The sequence below is a fragment of the Lissotriton helveticus genome, chromosome 1_1, assembly GCF_964261635.1.
Source record: "Lissotriton helveticus chromosome 1_1, aLisHel1.1, whole genome shotgun sequence".
Taxonomy (NCBI): Eukaryota; Metazoa; Chordata; class Amphibia; order Caudata; family Salamandridae; genus Lissotriton; species Lissotriton helveticus.
In genome coordinates this window covers 67742742-67764893 of record NC_136057.1, presented here as the reverse complement: position 1 = coordinate 67764893, position 22152 = coordinate 67742742, and the positions used below count along the sequence as shown (strand labels likewise).

General features: G+C 46.4%; 1 protein-coding gene across 1 annotated transcript in view; it reads right to left on the bottom strand.

Annotated features, from left to right (window-relative positions):
• Positions 1 to 22152, bottom strand: part of LOC144758410 (uncharacterized) — a 113726-nt gene that overhangs the window by 5499 nt on the left and 86075 nt on the right. Inside the window, exon 2 of the mRNA XM_078646425.1 lies at positions 12598 to 12729. Within this exon, the coding sequence (XP_078502551.1) occupies positions 12598 to 12729 (132 nt within the window). The remainder of the gene's footprint in view (positions 1 to 12597; positions 12730 to 22152) is intronic.

Sequence of the window (22152 nt, the reverse complement as noted above, 5' to 3'; positions counted from 1 at the left end):
CTGTCGCTTGAGCAAACCAACGAGAGAGGCAATCCAATCTCCTAGTTTGAAAGTACTAAAATCTTGATATCGAGTACTATGCGGAGGAAGTCTCTTACCATTAAAAATAGTCCCTTAAAAAAGAAAGACTTGATAATTAACCTCCTTTCTAGGAAAGTAAGTAAGCTAACCAAGCTGCAATTTACAAATTTATCTCCGGCTAGGAAGGCCAAAATTTCCACCCTGAAGGAAAGACGAAAAAGGCTCTGCATGAAAGAAAATAGAAGAAGAATGGACAGATACTGGGTAGACCTGTAAGAAGCCATTTAACGTAACATAACATACGCCTCCCTCTCCGAGTAGGGGTGGTAGTGGAGGTGACTCGGCCATTTGAGGGCAGGTTCACGGCTCTTAGTCTGAGAGGGCTTTCTTCGGTCAGCCAGGTCCAAGCCAATTCCAGGGTGTCAAAGAAATATGTATTATCCTGAAAGACAATGCGTAGCCGAGCCGGGATGAGCCGTCTATATTGTAGGTTAAGAGTGCACAACTTTTGCTTGACTTCCATGTACGAACGTCTTTGGGTCTGGACCTCCCTTTTGTAGTCTGGGAATATCATAATAGTATGGTTTTGGTAGGATAGGGTTTTCTGAATGCGGGCCTGTCGTAAGATCGAGTCACTGTCTCTGAAATTGAGGATCCTGGCAATGATGGGCCAGTGCAGGGCACCAAGGGGGTTTGATGCCAGGGAGCGGTGGGCCCATTCTACTGGAAACTAAGATGATAAAGCATCTTTGGGCATCCATGAGGTGATCCATTGCTGAACAAAGAACTCCACAGGGCCTTGTTCTTAGCCCTCTGGAAATCCCACCAGGCGCTGATTGTTGCATCCAGATCTATTCTCAGCCCGTTTATGTAGTTCCTTGGCTTCGGTTTGTAGTTGGGTCATCTGTTCTTTCAGTCTCTGGGTGTAGTCTTCAACCGAGGAGATGCGGGATTCAGTTTCAGTAATGCGGGCTGTAGCATTGCGGTGATCCTGTTGTGCTGTCGGAGCAGGACCTTATCCACCTGAACCTCCCCAATCTTATTGCCAACCGAGGGCTGGGAGGCGCTAATGGCTTGCAGGATCGTATTAAAGTCGCATCCTGCCGGAGCGGGCCTCTCGACGGTCCCGGACATGGGCCTAGCATCGTTGCCAGTGTGTTGGTCAATTTTGGTCTGCGGTGCAGGAGGTTTTGGATAGCAGTCTTTCCCCATGGATCGCGGAAAAGAAGGGCAGGCAATGGATATTGTTGAGGCTACTTAGAGTCGGGTGGTCTTTACAGTGATTCCCGTGGTTGGTTTAGTCCAGGCTTCTTGTGGGTTCACGTGAGTCCTTCCTGGACTTTCGGGCGGTGGGGGGGATCCCGGTATCGCCCATGTGGGGCCACGTGGTGGTGCTGAGGTAGGTCCCAAAGTCAGGCAGAGCGGGTCCCCACCGTCGATGCCTCAGAGCCACAATAAGGATGGGGGTAGGCGAGTCCTTGGGATATGGCCACTTCAGCCCGAAGTTTCACTAGATTCTCCGATACTTGAAGTGCAGGGCTGATTGGGTTTGCTGGGGAAAGACAAGGTCCTGGAAGAGCTCGTGCAAGGGTTTGCCGCCATCATCGTTGTGTGCGTTTCTCTTCAGGGCTGAGCCTCCAGTGGCCGGGCCCGATGGGCATCGCCAGGGGTGGTGGTGGGGGGAATTGAACTAATTTCACTCAATGTCGGGCCTTTCCCACTCCACTTTGCCTCCCCCCCGCCAGCAGTCAGGGCGGTCCAGATCAGTCTGGTGACAGCTGCACACCTGGCACAGGATGCGGTTTCTGGAAAGCAGGTGCTCCCAGGGCCAAGTCAGGGCTTCGCCCCCCAGTCTGCTTTGCTTGGTGACTGCTGCCTGTAGGATGCGGGAGTAAGGGTTAAGGTCCACAGCCTGTAGGGCGCAGAAGGGATGTACTCTGTTCCCCCGGGCATCCAGAGTTGGGTTGGGGTTTTCTGGTTGGATAAATGGAGGCGATAGTGACCATTAGCCAGGTGAGGACGCCAGAATGCGGATCTTGGGATTTTGGGGGGGGCTCCGGCCCTGTTGCTCAATGGGGAAGGGAGGGGGGACAGAGGTCCACCGCTACATGAGCTAGCAGCCGATCTCCCTTACCTGGAGGCAGTCAGGTGTCATCCTGCATCGCTGCACAGTAGGATGACGAGGCCGGCTCTTCTCCTCTGGCGGTGTCGAAGCGCTGGCTCTCCAACCTAGGGCTCACCAGCCCCTCAGGCCCAGGGCCAGTGCCCCCTCCCGGGAGGCCCCCCAGTCAAGGAAGAGGGGCTCCCATCAGGATCCGAGCTTCCCAGAGCAGGAGGCGGCAGCAGCTGAGGAGTCCCAAGGAGATTCGACGGTCAAGAGAGATAGAGGGGGGGTATCTCCACCTGAGGCCCCACTGCGCTACCACCGCAGCCGATCCTTGGCCTTCAATAGGTGCGGGTGGGTAAGTCTTCAGTCCCAATCTCCCTCAGGGTCAGCTCCGGCGCACGATCTGGCACCAAGGGCTTGGAGGCCGGCGGTCTATACGGATCCTCAGATGTGATTGCTCCAGTCATGGCATGCTCCGGCCAGGAGGGCCCCTGCTCTGGAATGCGTGTAGGGCCCAATCACTCACAGGTCCATAAGAAAGGTGGCGCCGGGTGAGGGGCTCCTGCATCACACCAGGCCGGGACCAGGACACGGGAATTCCCGCGGGGCAGAGCGCGCTTCTGGGCCCACCTCGCGGGTCGGATGACTCAATCATTGGGTAGTTTTGTCCCAGGTACTCCCGGGGCCTCCGATTGCTGCTTATGTTTGATGCGGGGGCCTCAGGAATGTGTTGGGCCACATCTACGTCGCTATGAGGTGGGAGGGTGATCTCTGGCCTTTATGATTTGCTGTGGTGATAGCCAGCCGCCATTTTGTCAGGGGTGCAGTCGGGAGGCCGGGGCAGATCCGACTGCTGCACTTCACGTTTCTTGGGTCTGCTCCATGCCAACATCCACTCCTGGCTGCGGTTAGATGGGTATCTTCGCTGGAAGAGGAGGACAGCAGCCGATGGTGGCGGATACTCGGAGCGGATGACATAGGGGTCCGGAGCACTCTCAGAATGCGACCGCCATCTTGATGCTCCAAGCCACACACTCCGAGAAATTTTGATCAAGAATAAATATCTAAAAAAAGATTATAGTACCGTTTAATCTACTTACATTTATTTAGGGAGAGTTTTCTCCCAGTCTATTGGAACTGCCTTGCATTTTCAATGGACTGAATTCAAAATATCCATGCAAGTGCTATAAAAAATATTTATTCATCTACTGGGAGGCAACATTTTTCAGCCCACTTAGAAATTTATCCAACAAAGATTACCCCTATTTTAAAGTATGGTTTAGAATATATTTCTATAAAATCGCTTTTTTTTAATCTCAAGAAGGGAAAACTTTTATGTATGCTTACTACTACAAGTCAAGCCACTCCTGTTCATGTACTCCGACTGGAATTATGGGTAGTGAGTGCATATACAAGAGCCTTGGCAAACCTTGTCATGTGGTCTTATAACAAATTACATGCACCTGGAGGTACGTTGAAAGCAATTATATGTCAAGAAACTTTAAGGCTGGGCCAGGAATAAATATGTTTAAAGGAAATTTAGAGATTGCTTTGGAGCACTCCCAGTGCTCCAAGAATCTTTTACAAAGTTGTTCTCCAGTACTTCTAAAGTTTTTCCAGAAAAAATCTACTCAGAGCTTGAGATATGAAATGAATAAACTTTATTGTCAACAGTTATCACATTATAAGCGATCACTAGCCAGGGTGAGTATAAAGAGATCCCAAAATATTTGAGTTTACACTGGTCCATAAGGGTAGGCATTGCATTCTGATGCTTAGACTGAGGACATTACCGCTAAAAGATATAACAAAAAAATGGGGCAGTAATTTTGAAAAAACAGCCAATGTGATTTGTGTGGAGGAGGAATCCAAGATTTGGTACATGTCCTATTTATCTGTCCAAATAGCAGCTTGGCCGATGCCCGCAATCAATTCTTAAAACCGATTTGCACAAATTATAATATTTTTAGAACAATGGATCTGCCTGAGCTTATAAGACCCCCGCCAGATGAATTTGTATGTCACAAAGTTTAATTTTTTTAAAGCGTTTCTCCCACTATTTTAGAGATGTTTAAATTAAGAATAATAATCTCTTTTGTATATAATGTATTTCGTGATATATCGTGGTACTATGGAATTGGAAATATGTATAAACTATTTTAACATATTCTGGTTCTCAGGAGAGGTCTATACCAATTAAATTAAATTTAATTTCACTAGTACTCCATCAACTCTCCTGATATTGTCACACCTCTTATACGATCCCACTCCATTCCCCTTCATCATTACCGCTGGCCGCTCTCATACCACTGCTGGCCTGGACAACCCCATGAGCCTCTGCAGTCTCTTTACACATTTGACCCACTTGGGCTTTAAAACTTCATGTTTATGCTCTTAACTTCATTTCTCAGAGATGACATAAAAACCCTAACGTCCCCCAGGTCAGCAGAGCAGTCCCCATTCACATTTCACATGCTTTCATCCATCTTGCATTTCCTAAGAGAAAATCGTTTTTTCAGATGATGTGTTTTCTGTGTCTTTATTGTCATACAACATATGACTCTAATGTATTTCAAATAGTGAAGCCGTCCCCCTCAGGTCTGGGTGAGCTCCGACTGTGGCTGCCAATGGCGCATTCAGAGTGAATGCAAAGTTTGGGAATGTATAGCGTGGGTGGGATCCATAACGGGGTTGGTATTGTCTAATTTGTTTTGTTAGGTAGAAGTGTGTATGTTGACAATTTGGCTACTCGTAACTGCCCAGCACACAAAGCACTGAGATCATGGAAGATACAAGAAAAGGAATGATTGATCCACACACAAAGCCGCAGATTAGACTCCTCACATGGAATGTTAGAGGGTGGAATGACCGTAGGAGAATACGGAAGGTGATAGAATATCTCAAATGCCACAGTGTAGATGAAGCGATATTACAGGAGACGCACCGGACCCCCAATCGTGATGAATTGACGCAACGTGGATTGCCAGGTCAATCAATCAATCAAAATATTTTATTCAGTTTTTGTATAAAAAACATAAAAGTCCAAGTTAGATTGTAGCGAACGGATCCCATCTATGAATATCATTGAATAAATAGTTTTAATTCATTATAAAGTACATAAAGAAATGGACATAAAAATGTATCTACATCATATATAAAAATCAAGAATGCTCACACTTTCAGGACTAATTCATATATGAAATTTAGTCGCAGCTAGATCTAAGCCTAACTGTAACCTTTAAAAAGCTAAGAACGTGCCATAAAGTGGACCCCGAAAGCATGGCTAAAAAGGTAAAAGCAGGGCACACTTGGGTAAAGTTTGCTAGTTTTAAAACGGGGATTACAAACATCTCCCTTGGCACCTTATAATAACTACTAAACGTTAAAAAATGACTCATATCCTGAGGGGATTTGCCATCGCAACCACATGGCAACATTCTCGCCTTTTCTACTCCCCCGCGGGTGGACGAGGAGAAGGTGAAATAAATCAAAACGTAATCTTGTTAACCCCTTTGCTGCTGGCGTCGTCCAACGGCCGTCGAGCGCACTATCTTCATAGTGCTGCCCATGTCCGTTGGTCGACGTGGCACCGCCCACTGCGCTATACCGCCGCACCGCGGCTGAATTACCGCAGTGGTTAATAAAAAACAGTCATGCATTTTGAGAAGCCCTAGGAGGTACGGTTCTATTGTGGGTACGTCTTAAGAATAATATATTTACGAACACTGGACTTCATTAACTCACGCTCTTCCCTGTTCACCAGCCGCTGTCTAAAAAAAGTCTCCTTGGCCCAAAGAAGATCTTTTCTTTCTATAGAATTCGGATTACTATAGAGAGCCGCCCTACCAAGAGTCCTATATCCATCCCGGATGTATTTTAACCAAGGAATGTAATGGGCATGGTCCATAGCCATACAATCCCTTAGGATCTCTCTATTTAGGGCGGTACCCTTGTTCAACCAGACTTTGAGCCAATGAGAAAGGGGGCGAAACGACAACCTGTCAATTTATTGCGTCTGGATTTACCTCACATCTTAGAGGGGTCCTTATCTGGGCCGACAATAAGGCAGGTGTGAGGATAAAAAATTTACACATTGACCCAAGCGGTAGATTTGTGGTGTACCGCTGTTATAAGGAAGACGTAGCCGTCCTGTTGGTTGGACTCTACGGTCCTAACTATGATGACCTACCTACCTGCACCAGGACGATGGCCTGCTCAGATTTGGAGGGGCGACTTTAATTGCTTCCTGGACCCTGCTAAGGATAGATCAATGGACCCAATCCGCAGACCGGCAGCGGCTGCCAAAACTATCACAGATATAATGGACTGTTTGGGAATGGTGGATATTTGGAGACATTGCTTAAATACGGGTCAGGTATATGCACTATTCCACCGTACATGACATACCCACTAGGATGGATTATTGGTTAATCTTTAAGAGGCTAGTGCCTAGGGTTACCCAACGTGAACCTCTCCCCGTACATATTCAAATCACTAGCCAGTGATATTCACCATGGAGCTCTGACAATGCCAGACCTCTGCCTTTACTTGGCGATCCCCACCATTCTCTCTCCTAGACTCTGCCTTTAAAGTAGAATTGAGCCAGCTAATAAGTGAGATATTCTCAGACAATGTAGGCTCAGTGGATACATTTGCTGCGGTCTGGGAAACATTCAAAGTTTATATCGGGGGGTGGTTATATCAAAGCACTCAGGGGTACTGAAATCCCCCGGAGTAGGTGAACACTCCTAGAAAAAGAAATATCAGCGCTAGAAACGAAACAACAAAGGTTGGGAGATAAACAAACATTAAGGTACATCCAGGTTAGACTAGAAGAGGACAATGAAATAGCAGCCTAGGAGTTTCAGCATATGGGACAGTATGCAGTAGCCAGAGGATACGGAGAAGTTGAACACCCAAGGACAACGCTAGGGGCATTGGTGCACCCTAGGAGAGAGGTCGAGACTCTGTTGTAAGAGTTAGATGAAGATGACAAACCTCTACATGAGCCGCACCATATAGCCGAGAGATTTAGCAAATACTATGCTGAGTTAAATAGGTCTTAAATAATCCCAGATGAGGCAGCCATGAATGACCATTTGGAGCACATTAAAATGACGTGGGAGCATCTGATGGCTTCGCTGGACGCGGAGGAGATCCATGCAGCACTGGCGGGTATGCAACCTGGGAAAGCCCCGGGGATGGATGGCCTAACTGTGGCTTTTTATAAAGCATATCAAGATGTCCTGATACCACACTTAGTCACGCTCTATGAAGAAATGGTACAGACCGGAATAATGCCCCTATGATGCGCGAGGCCCTCAAAGTTGCAATACCTAAACCTGGCAAACCTCCCAATGCCTGCTCCTCCTGTGGGCCTTTATCGTTATTAAATGTTGACGTGAAAATATACGCTAAAGTACTTGCCAATAGACTGGCGTTGATATTACCAAGGGTGGTGGGGCCAGAGCAGTCGGGATTTGTCCTGGGTCGGAGTCTGAATACCAATCTTAGGATGCTGCTGGAAGCAGTACAGATCCTGGACCCAGAAACAGGAGCGGCCGCAGTCTTTTTGGACGCCGAAAAGGCGTTTGACTCAGTCGAGTGGGTATTCATGAGAGCAAACTTGAGACGAATTGGAGTGGGAGAAGTATTTCAACAATTGGTTAGGACACTGCACAAAAAACTGGTAACACATATTCGTATTGGTGCAATAACCTCGTCCCAAAGTCCGATTACAAGAGGCACCCGTTAGGGCTGCCCACTATTGCCCCTTCTTTATGCTCTCATAGTGGAGCTACTGCCGTGCGCACTCCGAAAATATCATGATCACAGATGGGCTGCGATCCCCGAGCTACAGACTAGTCATATCAGCATACACTGACAACATGTTGCTGTATGTTCGGGAACCAGGGAAGAATCTTACGCCTATGTTAAGAGAAGTGGTGTGATTTGGGGGTCTTCAGGGCGAAAGGTTAACTGGGATAAGTCCATCATTTTTCCACTTACCCCATCCACAACGCCACCAGTAATGGAATTCCCCTTACGATAGACCACAGAAGCAGAACGATATTTGGGAATACAGATTCATACAGACCCAGCAATAGTCATACTTTAGAACTACGGTAAGGCAATACAAATGTTAGAAGAAGATGTGAACCGCTGGGTCAAACTACCACTCTCTCTCATTGGGCGCATAGCTCTTATGGAAATGGTAGTCCTCCCTAGATTTCTGTTTCTGAACATACCTATTCTCCTACCTAAAGCAATTTTAGCGACATTATGCAGTTTTCTGACAAAATTAGCATGGACGGGAAAGCAGCCAAAGGTTCGGTGGGAGGTCCTCACTCTACCTTATGACATGGGGGGGGTCTTAATGCGCCAGACCTAGAATTGTACTATAAAGTGGTGCAAAGCTCATTCACCTACTACTGGATTCATGGCCCACACGATCTGCCTAATCAGTGCTTGGAGTGAGACGCCGTACACCCCCACACACTCCCACAGAAACTTTGAAGGCTCCAACCCGCCAAATTGGAGTCTTTGATCTACTGAACACTACATCACATGCACGGTGGAGCTTGTGAGATAAACAAGGGGCACACTCTTGTATTCCCACATGTTAAACTGGAGCTGTGCACCTGGCTCTCGTTAGTACTGGAAACAAATACGAGAACTGCCCTGCAAACGCAAGGGGTAACAAAGATGGGAGATCTTTTTGACAAAGTAAAGTTTGGGAATTGGAGGAATATCCCTGAGCAAGGCACCCGCCATCAGCCCTGACTCGATATCACTGCCATGAATTGAGAGAACTATTAGGACAAGACTTGCAAGAGCCACCAGACATGCCGGCACGTTCTGCTGTGATACAGAAGAAGCCCCTGACAAGTTAGTAAGAGTGCTCTATGCTTACGCACAGGCAGGCGCAGACCCAGTGCGATTGAAGCAAGATCGGAATAGCCGAAAGACTTGGGTAGGCCTGTAGAAGAAAAGATATGGCAGTCCTGCTGCGCTAGAACGAAGGAGGGATCTGTAAATGGGAACACCAGTGGATACACTTTAAGTACATAAACCATGTGTATTATACGCTGGAAAGATTGTACCGATATGGCCTATGGGAATCTGCAAACTGCCTGCGATGCAGTGAGCAGGAAGAAGGGTTTATACATGCTGCTTGGTACTGTCCAGCGATACTTCAATTCTGGGAGGGAGTTTTCCAGGCATTGACGGCTAGAACAGCCTCACTATACAGATGGAACCAATGCTTTTTTGGGATACGATAAGGACCTAGGAAAATTGGTCAGGAAGCTAGTAGTTATTGGACTACTATTAGCTAAGCGCAGAGTAGCGATGCGCTGGGCAAGGGGCCCTGCCCCAGAATTGGGGGATCGGCACTCGGACATGGCATACTGTAATGAGTAGTTGGACACTTCTAATGAGCTTCAGTCTGTGCAAAACCGCCCTAGGGACTACTGGTCCATTTATAAGGCATACTTAGTGGACAAAGGTGAAAATGCAGAGGAGGAAGGGTACGCAGAGGGGCGATGCTGGACACAGGATACTAAAAGAGGATTGCAGGCTGCAGCGTGGTGGGCTATGGAATGGGGCTGCGGTAACATCAGACCCCTGCAAAGGACAAACGAATGTATGCAGTTGAAGAATGTACGGGCGACAGGTCCTGTGGGGCAGATTTGTGGGGAGAGGTCTATCGAATGATTGTCAGCAGTAGAAAGGTATACTGAAGAGCGCCACTTACCACTGAATGCTTTGTGCTACTTTCTGTATCATACAAGAACTATGTTGTGCAGTGGGACTACGAGGTGGTCAAATGTGCACGTGTGATCTTTAAAATGTTAATAAAAAAGAATAAATAAAAAAAAACAGCAGAGAGGAGTTGGACACGAAAAGAAAGGAATCCCCTGAGAGTGTGAAACATTTTTCTGGACTATACAGCTATTTCTGATATTTCAGGAATTGTCTTAAATGAATGGAAGATCCAAACTACCTGCTTGTGGAACGGTGGAGGATGAGTGGAGCCTGCAACCTGCAACCAATTCTCAATTGCATTTTGTTTTCGGTGGACTGGTAATGGTGAGCCGCAGCACAGTGAACATGAAATGCAAAGTGCCACAGAAAGAAAGTGCTTGTAGCTACGAAACAAAAAGGTTTAGGTGATCCTCTAAACCAAAATGTTTGTTGATCCTCAGTTACAATTGACATACATACACTGTTATTCCTGTGTCTTAGTAAGCATGTAAGGTAGCGCAGATGGTTAACGCATCCACTGCGGACATCTGCAGCACGCAGAGCACAGGCTTGAAGCCTTTTAAGATGCAACACATCCTCGACCCTTCTTTTGTGAAGGCGTCCCCTCCCTATGATGGGGAATGCTATACAACACGTGAATTGGAGTATAATGGACATAAGGTGTGGATATTCTTAAAAGGGTTGATGCGTGTGTGTGTCTGTTTTGTATTTCAAAACGCTTGCAGGTATAATTCTATGTGCTGTTCATCCCACTAAAATCTAACTTTGCCGTTGCTTTTAGGAACCAAACTGTGTTGTTAAATGAAACACACGGGAACCTTATTTTAGGCAGAATGAAGTCCCGCATGAACCAAGCAGAGGTAGAGGAAGGGTTCCTGCTGCTCAGGTGTCGGCAGTGCAGTGACTCGTAATAATGATCATTTTATCTGAGCATGGTCCTGAGAGATCGACTATCCTTCCAAAACGTACAGCCCTCCATCAGTGCTATCAGTAACGTCCTGCTCGGGTTTATGCATATTTGTGGAAAGACCGGGATGCCATGAGCTCAGGTGCAAGCAAAGGAAATCACCAATTTGACTGTTGTTGGGCTGCTAATATACAGTAATTTACAGGGTCAATGAGCCCCTCACAGTCCTGGGCCCCGTGCCACTGCACCTGCTGCACCAATGGTAAAGTGACCAGAAGCATGAAGAGTCAGCAAGCACCAGCAGGAGTGTGTGATGAATGGACCAAGAACAGCAGGAGCATCTGCCGTCCGCTGGTAAAACGCGAACATGGACTTCAAACAAAATATTATCTCCAAGCCTAAGACTGAAAGAGATATCTTCAATCATGAGGAGCACAAATAAACGAATGCTTGCAGTGATTAACTTTTTGTAATTTTAAAAACCTAAGTGCCTGTGCTCATGCCACCGCTGTTGCTGCACACGTGCAAAGCTGATGCTGCACCATTAGTTTAGTGCCCTATTGGGCCTCTCTCCTGTGTGAGTTCTTTGATGCAGTACAAGGTAAGACTTACGAGAAAAGCCCTTTGAACACTCAGTGCAGTGATAACGCTTCTCTCCTGTGTGTACAATTTGATGCCGTACAAGGGTACTCCTATCAGCAAAGCGCTTGGAACACAGAGTGCAGTGATAAGGCCGCTCTCCTGTGTGAGCTCTTTGATGCAATACAAGGTTTCTCTTCTGAGAAAAGGTTTTGGAACACACAGTGCAATGACGAGGCCTCTCTCCTGTGTGTACGCTTTGAGGCTTTACAAGGGTCGCCTTACAAGAAAAGCGCTTTGAACACACAGTGCAATCAATGATAAGGTTTCTCCCCTGTGTGTTTTCTTAGGTGCTGTAGTAGATTTGCCTTTTGACTGAAGGTCTTCTCACACATGGTGCAGTGATAAGGCTTTTCTCCTGTGTGTATGTGTTGATGCTGAAGAAGATTTTCCTTTCGAGTGAAGCTCTTGGCACATACAGTACAGTGATGAGGCCTCTCTCCTGTGTGAGTTCTTTGATGCAGTACAAGGTGTGCCTTCTGAGAAAAGGTTTTGGAACACACAGTACAATGATGAAGTCTCTCTCCTGTGTGTACGCTTTGATGCTGTACAAGGGTTGCCTTCACAGAAAAGCGCTTTGAACACACAGTGCAGTGATAAGGTTTCTCCCCTGTGTGTTTTCTTTGGTGCTGTAGTAGATTTGCCTTTTGAATGAAGCTCTTCTCACACATGGTGCAGCGATAAGGCCGCTCTCCTGTGTGAGTTCTTTGATGCAGTACAAGGTTTCTCTTCTGAGAAAAGGTTTTGGAACACACAGTGCAGCGATAAGGCTTTTCTCCTGTGTGTATGCGTTGATGCCGGTGAAGAATTTTCTTTTGAGCGAAGCTCTTTGCACATACAGTACAGTGATAAGGCCTCTCTTCTGTGTGTACGCTTTGATGAGGCCTCTCTCCTGTGTGTACGCTTTGATGAGGCTTCTCTCCTGTGTGTACACTTTGATGTCGTACAAGGCCTTTCTTATGAGCAAAGCGCTTGGAACACTCTGTGCAGTGATACGGCCGCTCTCCAGTGTGTGTTCTTTGATGCTGTAAAAAAGTTGCCTTTTGAGTGAAACACTTTTTACACGTTTCGCAGGGATATGGCCTGAGGCTGGTGTGTCCTTTTTTGAGCCTCACAAGAAGTGTCTCATTGATAAATCCTTTGTCACACACATTACAAGCAAAGCGTCTCTCCCTCATGTGCATTCTGCGCTGTTTTTTTAAGTTGATATTTTGAGTAAAATTCATCTTGCTTCTGGAACTTTTATGGATTTCTTTCCCATTCATATTTTCTAGATGTGATTGTTGTTCTGCAAAATAGAAAAAACATTGAAAATTACATGAAGAAAATATTTCTTGAAAAAGCTGCATTGATATAATATGGAAAAGTGAACAGTTACAATTCAGGGGAAAACATGTATGTTCTAGGAAAAAGAGTCACACTTTCCTTTGAGACACAAATGGAGGCTAGTCCTCCTACACAAAGTGCGGTGACCTGGTTCTGCAGCAGGAGCATGCTGGGAAATCGAGTGATTCACAAGAACCACTGTTGGACATGGGGTTTCTGGTTGGCTAGGGTAGGCAACTAAGCCAGGCAGAATCCACCACTCTAGTCAGGGTACGCCAGATACACACCTGAGAAAACCTGCGCTCACCCTCTGGTAGCTTGGCACAGAGCAGTCAGGCTTGTTTAAAGAGGCAGTGTGCAAAGCATTTGTGCAAAACACTCGCGCAGCAACACAGTGAGTAAACCACAAAAGGGAATCCACGCAGGATTATGTAAAAAAAAAAATCTATATTGTAAATCAAACAAGACCAAACTGACTTAAATCACACCGTTAGTGCAAATAATGCAGGTTTGACAGAGACAAACATAAAATTACTATGAAAACATAGGTCACAGCGCACCTGCGCTCCTATTACACTTCATATGGTAACTGTAGTGAACGTGGTTGAAGTGACTGCATTTAGAAACTAAACGTATGGCGCAGGAGCACCTACTAAACGCTAAACAGTAATTGAGCTCGAGTCTTCCAGCAGTTCTCCTCTATGGACGGCCCTGCACCATTCTTGCGGTCATCTCTAGAGCAGAGACAATGCTGAACAATAAATGCCCCTCACGCTCTTGTGAATTTGGAGCCTGCTGGGGCCGCTTGACTTGCATTTCTTTGCCCAAGGGAAACCAAGCCACCCGTGAAGGAGAGCAGGGCGGATTTACCACTCTTCTGGACCCAACCCGTCTCACAGTCCCTTTGTGGGTGCAGGGTCACTGTCCTCAGGGCATCTGTAACTTGCTAACAATGTTGTCATGTCTCGGGAGTGGGACCCGATGTTGTGAGCTTCTTGCAGTATATGCGTTAAACCCAGAGGGCAAGGCTGGCTGGAATGAGCCTCAGAATGCTGGCCCGCCACATGTTACAGAACAACGTGTTGTCGAAAGGCCTGCCTTGAAGGCTTTGTGCAGCTCCTGTAGCTCTCCAGCCTTAGACTCTGCACAGTACCACCTCAGAGCAGTACAAGTCTTCAGGGGGCTGTTCCTCGAGGCTTACGACCAGAGGGGACACACTAGTTTGTTCTTGGTGGCATCTGACGGTGGAGCTATCTTGCCAGACTCCGGGGGTGAGGTTCACAATACAATTCAGCTGCAGTGAGCACGCTGGCTCAAGGACGTGTTTGTTTCTCTGGTAATGCCTCCAGGGGAAACAACGCTGTTCACGCTAGAGAAAAAACGCTCACCACATGCTGGTTTGTAAAACATGGAGCACTTCCCTAGAATGCACAAAGGCACTCCCCTGGTCAGAGCGCTGCACTGTAGGCCCATGCTGCACTGTCCTGTAATGCACAAAGTTTTACCGTAGCAATATATACTATTCAGTTTGTGTCTATCCTTACCTTGATCCCCCAAACTACTAGGGTCCACTGTTTTTTGTAATAAGTTAACGCCCAAGGTCCCTAGTGTATTACCTTTGGGTTTCCTTGTTTCTCATAACTATATGTAGCGCAATCGCACGATTGCAAGGGATTGTGAATCCTCATCCCTGTCTCAAGGGGGTTTTCCCAGCACCAGCCTTTTGTTCCCTCCTTCCGCCCTTCACACACACTCTTGGGTTTCTTGTTGCTTAGGCTAGGCATGTCTGACCACCCACCTCTTTACACTCTTGACTATATTAACAAAATCCTAGAGGGCCCCTCCCTTCTGACAGACTCAGTAGATACCCCAAATGAACCCAGTACCTCAGTGGTAGAAGAACTGGAAAAAATAAGAAAAAAAGAAATAAGACTAACTCTGATGATAAAACTCTTGACAGATTACCTAAAGGCTAATACCATCCCAGTTGGCCTGCAAGTTCGCAATATTCCGGGTGTCTTCACAGATAACCCGAAATAACTTAACCGCTTCAGCTATATCAGCACAACATACTCCCGGCACTGGACGGTGCTGCGGATTCATATTGCCACAGAAGAGCTACAAAAAGGAATTACTGAAATACTCGAACTTGAGAAACAACTCAAGGATAAAAACACTAACACTGAGGCCAAAAAAATTCTTGAACAAATACAGAAAACTATTGAGGACTTCCATAAATTTGAACTCAATAAAAAAACTATAAAAGTTAAAAAGGATATTAAAAGCGTCTCCCAAGAGAGAACATATCCATACCTCAGTAAAGACTACTACATCAACCGCTCCTACAGTGGACCTCAGAACCAAAGACCCTGGGGTCGGTTCAATCGATGCCAAAACTTTGTGGGATTCTCCGATAGCTCGGTAGATTCATCTGAACACTCTGACCAGAGCGATACCCCAGGCCCTTCCCACAGGAATTTTTTAGGCCGAGGCAGAGGCCAGCACGAAACTTTGGGAGTCGGGAGAGGAAAACAACCACAGAGATGGCCAAACCCTCCCAATCCCCCGGGCGAACGCTTTACCCGTCGGCAACACTACTGATGGTAACCAATGAACCTGTCAGTCTCAGTAATATAACTGAACAAGATAATGCACTTCTCCCTATTTTCAATCTTACCCAGCAGACACTGTCCAGTGGTGAAATGTCACTGCTCAACAAAGGACTCTCATTCGTTCCTACCATTCGCCCGAACCACCTTGATACCCAAACCGAGCTACTTAGATTTTTCAGAAAAATCAGGCTTGACAGCTTTTTTCTTCTGAACCCATCACCCTTGAAGCATGCCAACACACCCTTCAAACCACCCTTGAAATTTTCTCCCACTGGAGGAATGGTTCCACCTGAAATTCCCACCTTCGAGAAACTGGTTCTGAATGACCTCACCACCCTGGAAAAACAGAAATCATTCATTCCATATAACATTTCCATCAATGAAAAAAACGCCTTTGCATCTCTTAAAAATAACCCATCCCTTGTCATTAAACCAGCTGACAAGGAGGTGGAATTGTGATTCAAGAACTAGACAACTACTGGAATGAAATCTTCCGTCAGCTCAAGAACACCGAACATCACTGTAAACTTCCACGCAACCCGACAGAGGAAATACAAAAGATGATTCATGATGTCACTAACGAGGCACTCGAATCAGGATATCTATCCAAAAAGGAACATGAATTCCTTAACACAAGGGCCCCCAGAATAGCGGTGATTTACTGCCTCCCCAAAATTCCTAAAAATTCCGACAGTACACCTGGTCGACCGATTGTCTCGGGGTGTGGCTCCGTGTTAGATCCCCACGGACATTACATTGACTTCTTCATTAAACAGTTTGTCCCGGATACCAAATGCTACATAAAAGATAGCATGTCCATGATAAATATGATTGAGGACCATCCATTTGAAACCACATCCAGCACCATGTGCACGCTGGATGTGGAGTCATTAGATACCAACATCCCTCAATTTGAGTCTCTTCGGGTAATTGAAAAAGTTCTGAATACACGACCGCGCCCACATAATGTCCCCTCACTATTCATTTTGCAACTACTAGAAATTTGTCTAACTAAGAATTTCTTTCTTTTTGAGGGCCAATTCTATGGCCAGGTACGTGGAACTTCTATGGGAGCTATTTTTGCTCCCAACCTGGCCATTCTGTACATGGACCACATTGAAACATCATGTATCCTGAACCCCTCGAATTCTTTCCACAGTGACATAGCCCTGTGGAAACGGTACATAGACGATATCTTTCTACTATGGACTGATTCTACAGACTCTCTCACCCACCTACTACACTGGCTCAACAACAGTGGTGGGCTAAAATACATGCTCTCCATGAGTAAAGACTCCATACAATTCCTTGATCTTGAAATTAAACACACAGATGGCCGCCTGACCACTACTCTCCATCGTAAACCCACTGAGCGTAATACTCTGTTAACCTTCCACAGCCATCATCCCCGTGCCTTGAGAGACTCCCTCCCTTACTCACAGTTCCTGCGTATCCGAAGGAATTGTTACTTTAAGGAAGATTATTTTAAGGAGGCTAAAATTCTCAGCGATAAACTCGGGAACAGAGGGTACCCGAAAAAATTGGTACGCCGCTCTCTAAAAAGAGCTTGGTACTGCCCCGTGAGGTCTTGCTAGAACCTAAGCCCAAGCAGATCCAAGACAGACTCATTAGCGTAACTACTTTCTCACCAGCCTCAAACTCTATAAGGAAAAGCATACTGAAGCACTGGCCAGTACTGAATGCAGGGCAACTACAATTAGAACGCCCCATGTTCACTTTCAAACAGGCCAAAAATATCAAAGACCACCTGGTACGAGCGTCCCTCCTACAACCCACACCCAAAGTTACATTAAATGATGTATGGGGACTACCCGCACTAACTGGCCACACGAAATGTGGCAACTGTGTAGCCTGTGACTCCACTATTGAAGGCAAAACATTTTCATTTGACTCAATCAAGTTTGAAAGAAAACAATTTACTAATTGTAATTCATCAAATGTTGTGTATGAAATCTTTTGCCCATGTATGAAAATATATATAGGTCAAACCACCCAGAAAATAAAGCTTCACATTGGGCAGCACCGGAGCAGAATAAGATGCAACACGGAAAACGCCCCCTAGGTGGAACACTTTTTGGAAAAGACACACAATGAAAGAGACTTGACTTGGACAATTATCACACAGATCAAACCACCACCATGTGGTGCGGATGTGTCACAACTTCTAAACAAGGAGGAGCTCCATTGGTTACTAAGGACTAACAGTATCCGCATGGGACTCAACCGCCTTGAGGATTGGACAACACTCCTCTAACTGAATGTGCAAACATCTCCACGATATGTCTGGTTAGAAATCACTGTGTCAAAGAAATGTTCTGTCTCCATCTATGGATAGAAAATACTCTCTCAATGCGATCATCTGTCTCCATTTCCTAATAGTTGAATTGCCAATTTGAATGTACATTGTTAATACATTTTTGAATTTTTCACTGTAACTCACGTCACCACCACTACCACTTCACAACCTCTTATTTCTCCACTCCAAGATGGCCACCGTGTCCTAGGTACCCAATTCCCAATCCAAAATGGCCACCACACAGTTATCGTGAGTCCCTCCTCTATTTTCCCAGACCACATGCCCAGTGCTAGCTTTTTTAACCGGCTCTCCCAGTACAGTTTAACAGCGATCCCCGCCAGAGATGCCGTGCCCTGCAATCCTGCAACCGGTACAACTGTAAGTACACCAACCCTACCTCGCATAGCCTTGCTCCGGCCCCACTGTTACATAAATCTGAATTGTGCCCGTGCTTCCTTTCCCTAGCGAGCCGTGATTTGGATGGTTTCTTGACAAATACGCGGGATATCCTGACATTAACGCACTACCATTGGTAAATATACTCTGCCCATTTTTCTCACGCCCAATCTGCCCTAACTGCACTATACTTATGCTTGCTACCTTCCCCATAGGTCTTAAATCAAACCACTTCTCTCGACATGAGCCACCTTCCCCGCCTTAAGGATCAGCCTTGGTAAAAACTTTTTTCCTCAAATGTCACCGTGCCGCTTTCACTAAATTGCTCATTGTATAGACACAAATGTCACTGCGGCGTTTTTATAAAATTGCTCATTGCATAGACAATTCTACTGCCAATGATCAGCCACTTTAATACCTTCTCCTCATATGTCACCGCGCCGTTCACACTAAATTGTTCACTGAAGAGACCACTGTGTACTCAGGAATGTGAAGTCTCCGCTAATGCACAGACCAATTTTGATCCTTTCACTACTACTCTAAATATTGCCTCACACCGCGCCATTTATATAACGATCTGTTTTTTAATTCGCCTTTATCCGAAATTTTCCCGTATTGTTCCAAACCTGAACTCTGGTTTTTAACTCAAACATCATTTCACACTGCGTCGAGCACCGATCAAAGTTCCCAGGCAAACGTCACTGCACCGTTGTTTAGTGCACAGCATGACATCCTTGTTCTAGCACTAAGTATGCCAGAAAAGAACGGTCCTTGAGGTGCGAACAGTTAACTGTACCACTATGTGTATTCATGTCGCTTCTGTTCTAATTTAACATGCCTGGCCACGTATTTACAGTCTCTTTCCCTTCTCTCCCTCATTTTTTTCCCACAACTGTCGTTTGTATGTAGCATGAAAGGCAACTGTTTATAATTCCAAGACAAACATGATTTATATATTTGTCCTGAAGATGATGCCATGTATCTTGTTTTTCGGCATCGAAACGTCGTCGACACAATAGGATCATATGTACTGAATATGCTTGTGAATACTATGTACAATGGTCACTCAAACTATAATCAAGTCTGTTCACTGATTATAAGTATACAGACCGATTTACTCGCTCTTGCCTATATTTGTTGTTCTGTCTTGTTCACTGTAGGTCACGGGCTGTGCCCCCTTCACATCACTTTCAGATTTTGTGCATCGCCAAATAAATTCCTGTCCGGCTGGACAAAGGACATAAATACTATTCAGTTTGTGTCTATCCTTACCTTGATCCCCCAAACTACTAGGGTCCACTGTTTTTTGTAAGAAGGGAGCAATGGCAACATGCTAGCCCTTGTAAAATGGGCTCACCCAGCAGAAGTCTTGGAGAAAAGAGGCAACAAGGTCTTTGATGGCGCTGAGATCTCAAAAGAACAGGGGGCAAGCAAACAAGCCCTTGGAGAGCACTTCGGGGCACAAAATGAGGTGGCAGGCAGCAGATAGCACATACAGTTAGGTTGAAAATTGGCAGCCCCTTCTGCAGCCCAGCAGCAGCAGGTCAACACAACAAGGCAGTTAGTCGTAATGGTGGTTGCTCCTGGCAGCACAGCAGTCCTCATGGCAATGAGCAGTTTATAAAGCCCACAGTGTCTGTCTACAAGTCCCAAGCAGCGTCTAAAAACATGGGATGAGAGCTCCAGTACATATACTCAAAAATGTCTTTGATGAACAGGTGTTTTCAAATGAACCTTCAGAAGTGTGCAACAGTCCCTTGCAGCCCATTCCTGGCTCCAGACGATCAGTAGGGGGTAAATCAGCCCTTTGAGTGAGGGCAGGACACAACCTATTCAAATGAAAGTGTGAATCACCTCTCCCCCAGCCCAAGAAGACTATCAGCATGCAGATGAATGCAGATATATCCCCTGTCACACCCAGCCCCTCCGATTTGGAAAGCTTGGTTGTCATGTCTCTTCCAAACATGATAGTTTCAGGGGTTTCCTTGTGGTTGAGCACTTTATACTCTTTTTCATCTATTGCATCTATGAACTCTTCAAAAGTCTCTATCCATCCATCTATCGCCAATATTCTGTTTTTTTGCAATTTCAAACGCAGTTGGCGGTTTTAAGAATGCAGTAGCCGTGTATACATTAGAGGACAGTAGTGGTCTCTCAGGCACTTCCTGTGGAACTTGATCAGACAGAGTTTCTCTAGCGCCTCATGATGTGCTGGCTTCGGGGTCAGCCTCAATGACTTTTGGAGCTTGGATCTCGTCCTGGCTCTCCATCGGAGCTCTGTATGTTATGGCTTTCTAAGGAGTTGTTCTGGGCACCTTATGCAGCAGCTTTGGTGGTGGGCCGCTTCGTCTGGGGAAACTCGGCAAACCCAACCCGGCCCTCTTTCTGGGACTGCTCTCCAGCATGTTGCGAGACGATGATTTGTTGATGGTTTCGGGAAGGAGATAAATCTTTGTACACTACAAGTACATGAAAGCAGATAACGTTGGTAGATTGTGTGCTTAAATGTTTTTTCTCAAACAACTGGTTAATCTCTGCTTCATAGCATGTGAATTTCAGTGTAATGTGTACTGAACTATTTCTGTGTGCTTTCCTTGTCCACCTTTAGTTTTCTTACTCCGCATAGCATAATAGTATTAATTTGCGTAATGTCGCCATATATTCTATTAGAAGCTGTTTCATTCAGTTCCTGTCCAGCGACATGTAGACTTTCAGTATCGCTGTCTTTATCTTTAAGCATTTTAAGCAGGCTGGCACTGTGCTGAGACTCCACCAGTGCCAGCATCGATTCGGCACTTAAACTGAGGCACACGTGGCACGCACGAGCAGTGTCACGGCCCACAAGCAAATTCTCTGGAAGAGCGCTTTCAGTGTACGTGCTTTGTCTCCCTTATCTTGTCACCAGTTATAGCTTCCTTCCAGCCCAAGTACTCGCCAATAACCAAGCCACACATGGAGAGTAGTTGAACACGTCTTGATTACACTGCGTGTACGTCAGAACTCTACATTCTACGCCGGCATTTATCTCATCTCTCCAGCGCTTACGTGTTTACCGATGATATACCTTGGAAGTCATTCATGAAGGATCGAATTTGTTTCAGTTAGCCTTAGGACACCAACCTGTTCTACGCCACTGTGAACCCATGTGGTACCCTTTGTAAAAGCTTTCACGACCAACTAGGCTACCCCACTGGTACTCCATAGCTGTCTAACTAGGCTACCCCACTGGTACTCCACAGCTATCCGCGGCCAGAACCAGGCCCTAGACCACCCAGAAGCCACTGGTCCTTGCCCATCCAGAGAGTGGGGGTAGTTACCCCTGGCACATAGTAGCCATTCTCCACTCTTCCCCTCATCAGGGCAGTTCTGGACAGCCACTGATCCTCCAGCCTAGGGTCCGCACCCTCAGACTGACCAGAAGTCACGGGCGAGGCTCTTCCCCCCATACCTCTCCTACTAGGGTTCCACACTCTGCTCCTTTGAGAGGTACCCTTAAAACACAACTCTCCCCCCAGTTCAGGAACTCTCTCCAGCAACTGGTCTCCCAACCTAGTGTCTAAACCCTCAGGTTGCACCGGGGTCAGAGGCAAGGGCTCCCTCTCTCTGCACCCCCCTTCCAGAGTTCTGCACCCTCCCAACTGGAGTGGTACCCCTGGAAGCCAAACTGGTCAAGACACTTGTTACAGATGTCCCTCCCTCCAGGTCAGGCAGATCCTGAACCTGTTCTCCCAACCCAGGCACCAACCCCTGCGGTTGAACACTTGTCGTGTACGTAAGGACTTCTGGGGGTGCACACAGCCTGAAACCCATGAGGGTAACACATGACTCATGTGTCATGTGAAAGTCTGCCTGGCGCAGATCTCCCGACCCCTGTTCATCTGACAGCACGTGAAGATCCCCCAGGACAGTAGTGGTGTCACCATTGCCATTCATCAGTTACTCAGCCCTTTTGACTGGCCCCTGACCCACTGGTTCTTCCACTGGAGAACACATCCCCTTCTCAACCCTCAATCCAGACTTCTGCACCCTCCCAACTGGAGCGGGACTGCCAGACACGAGA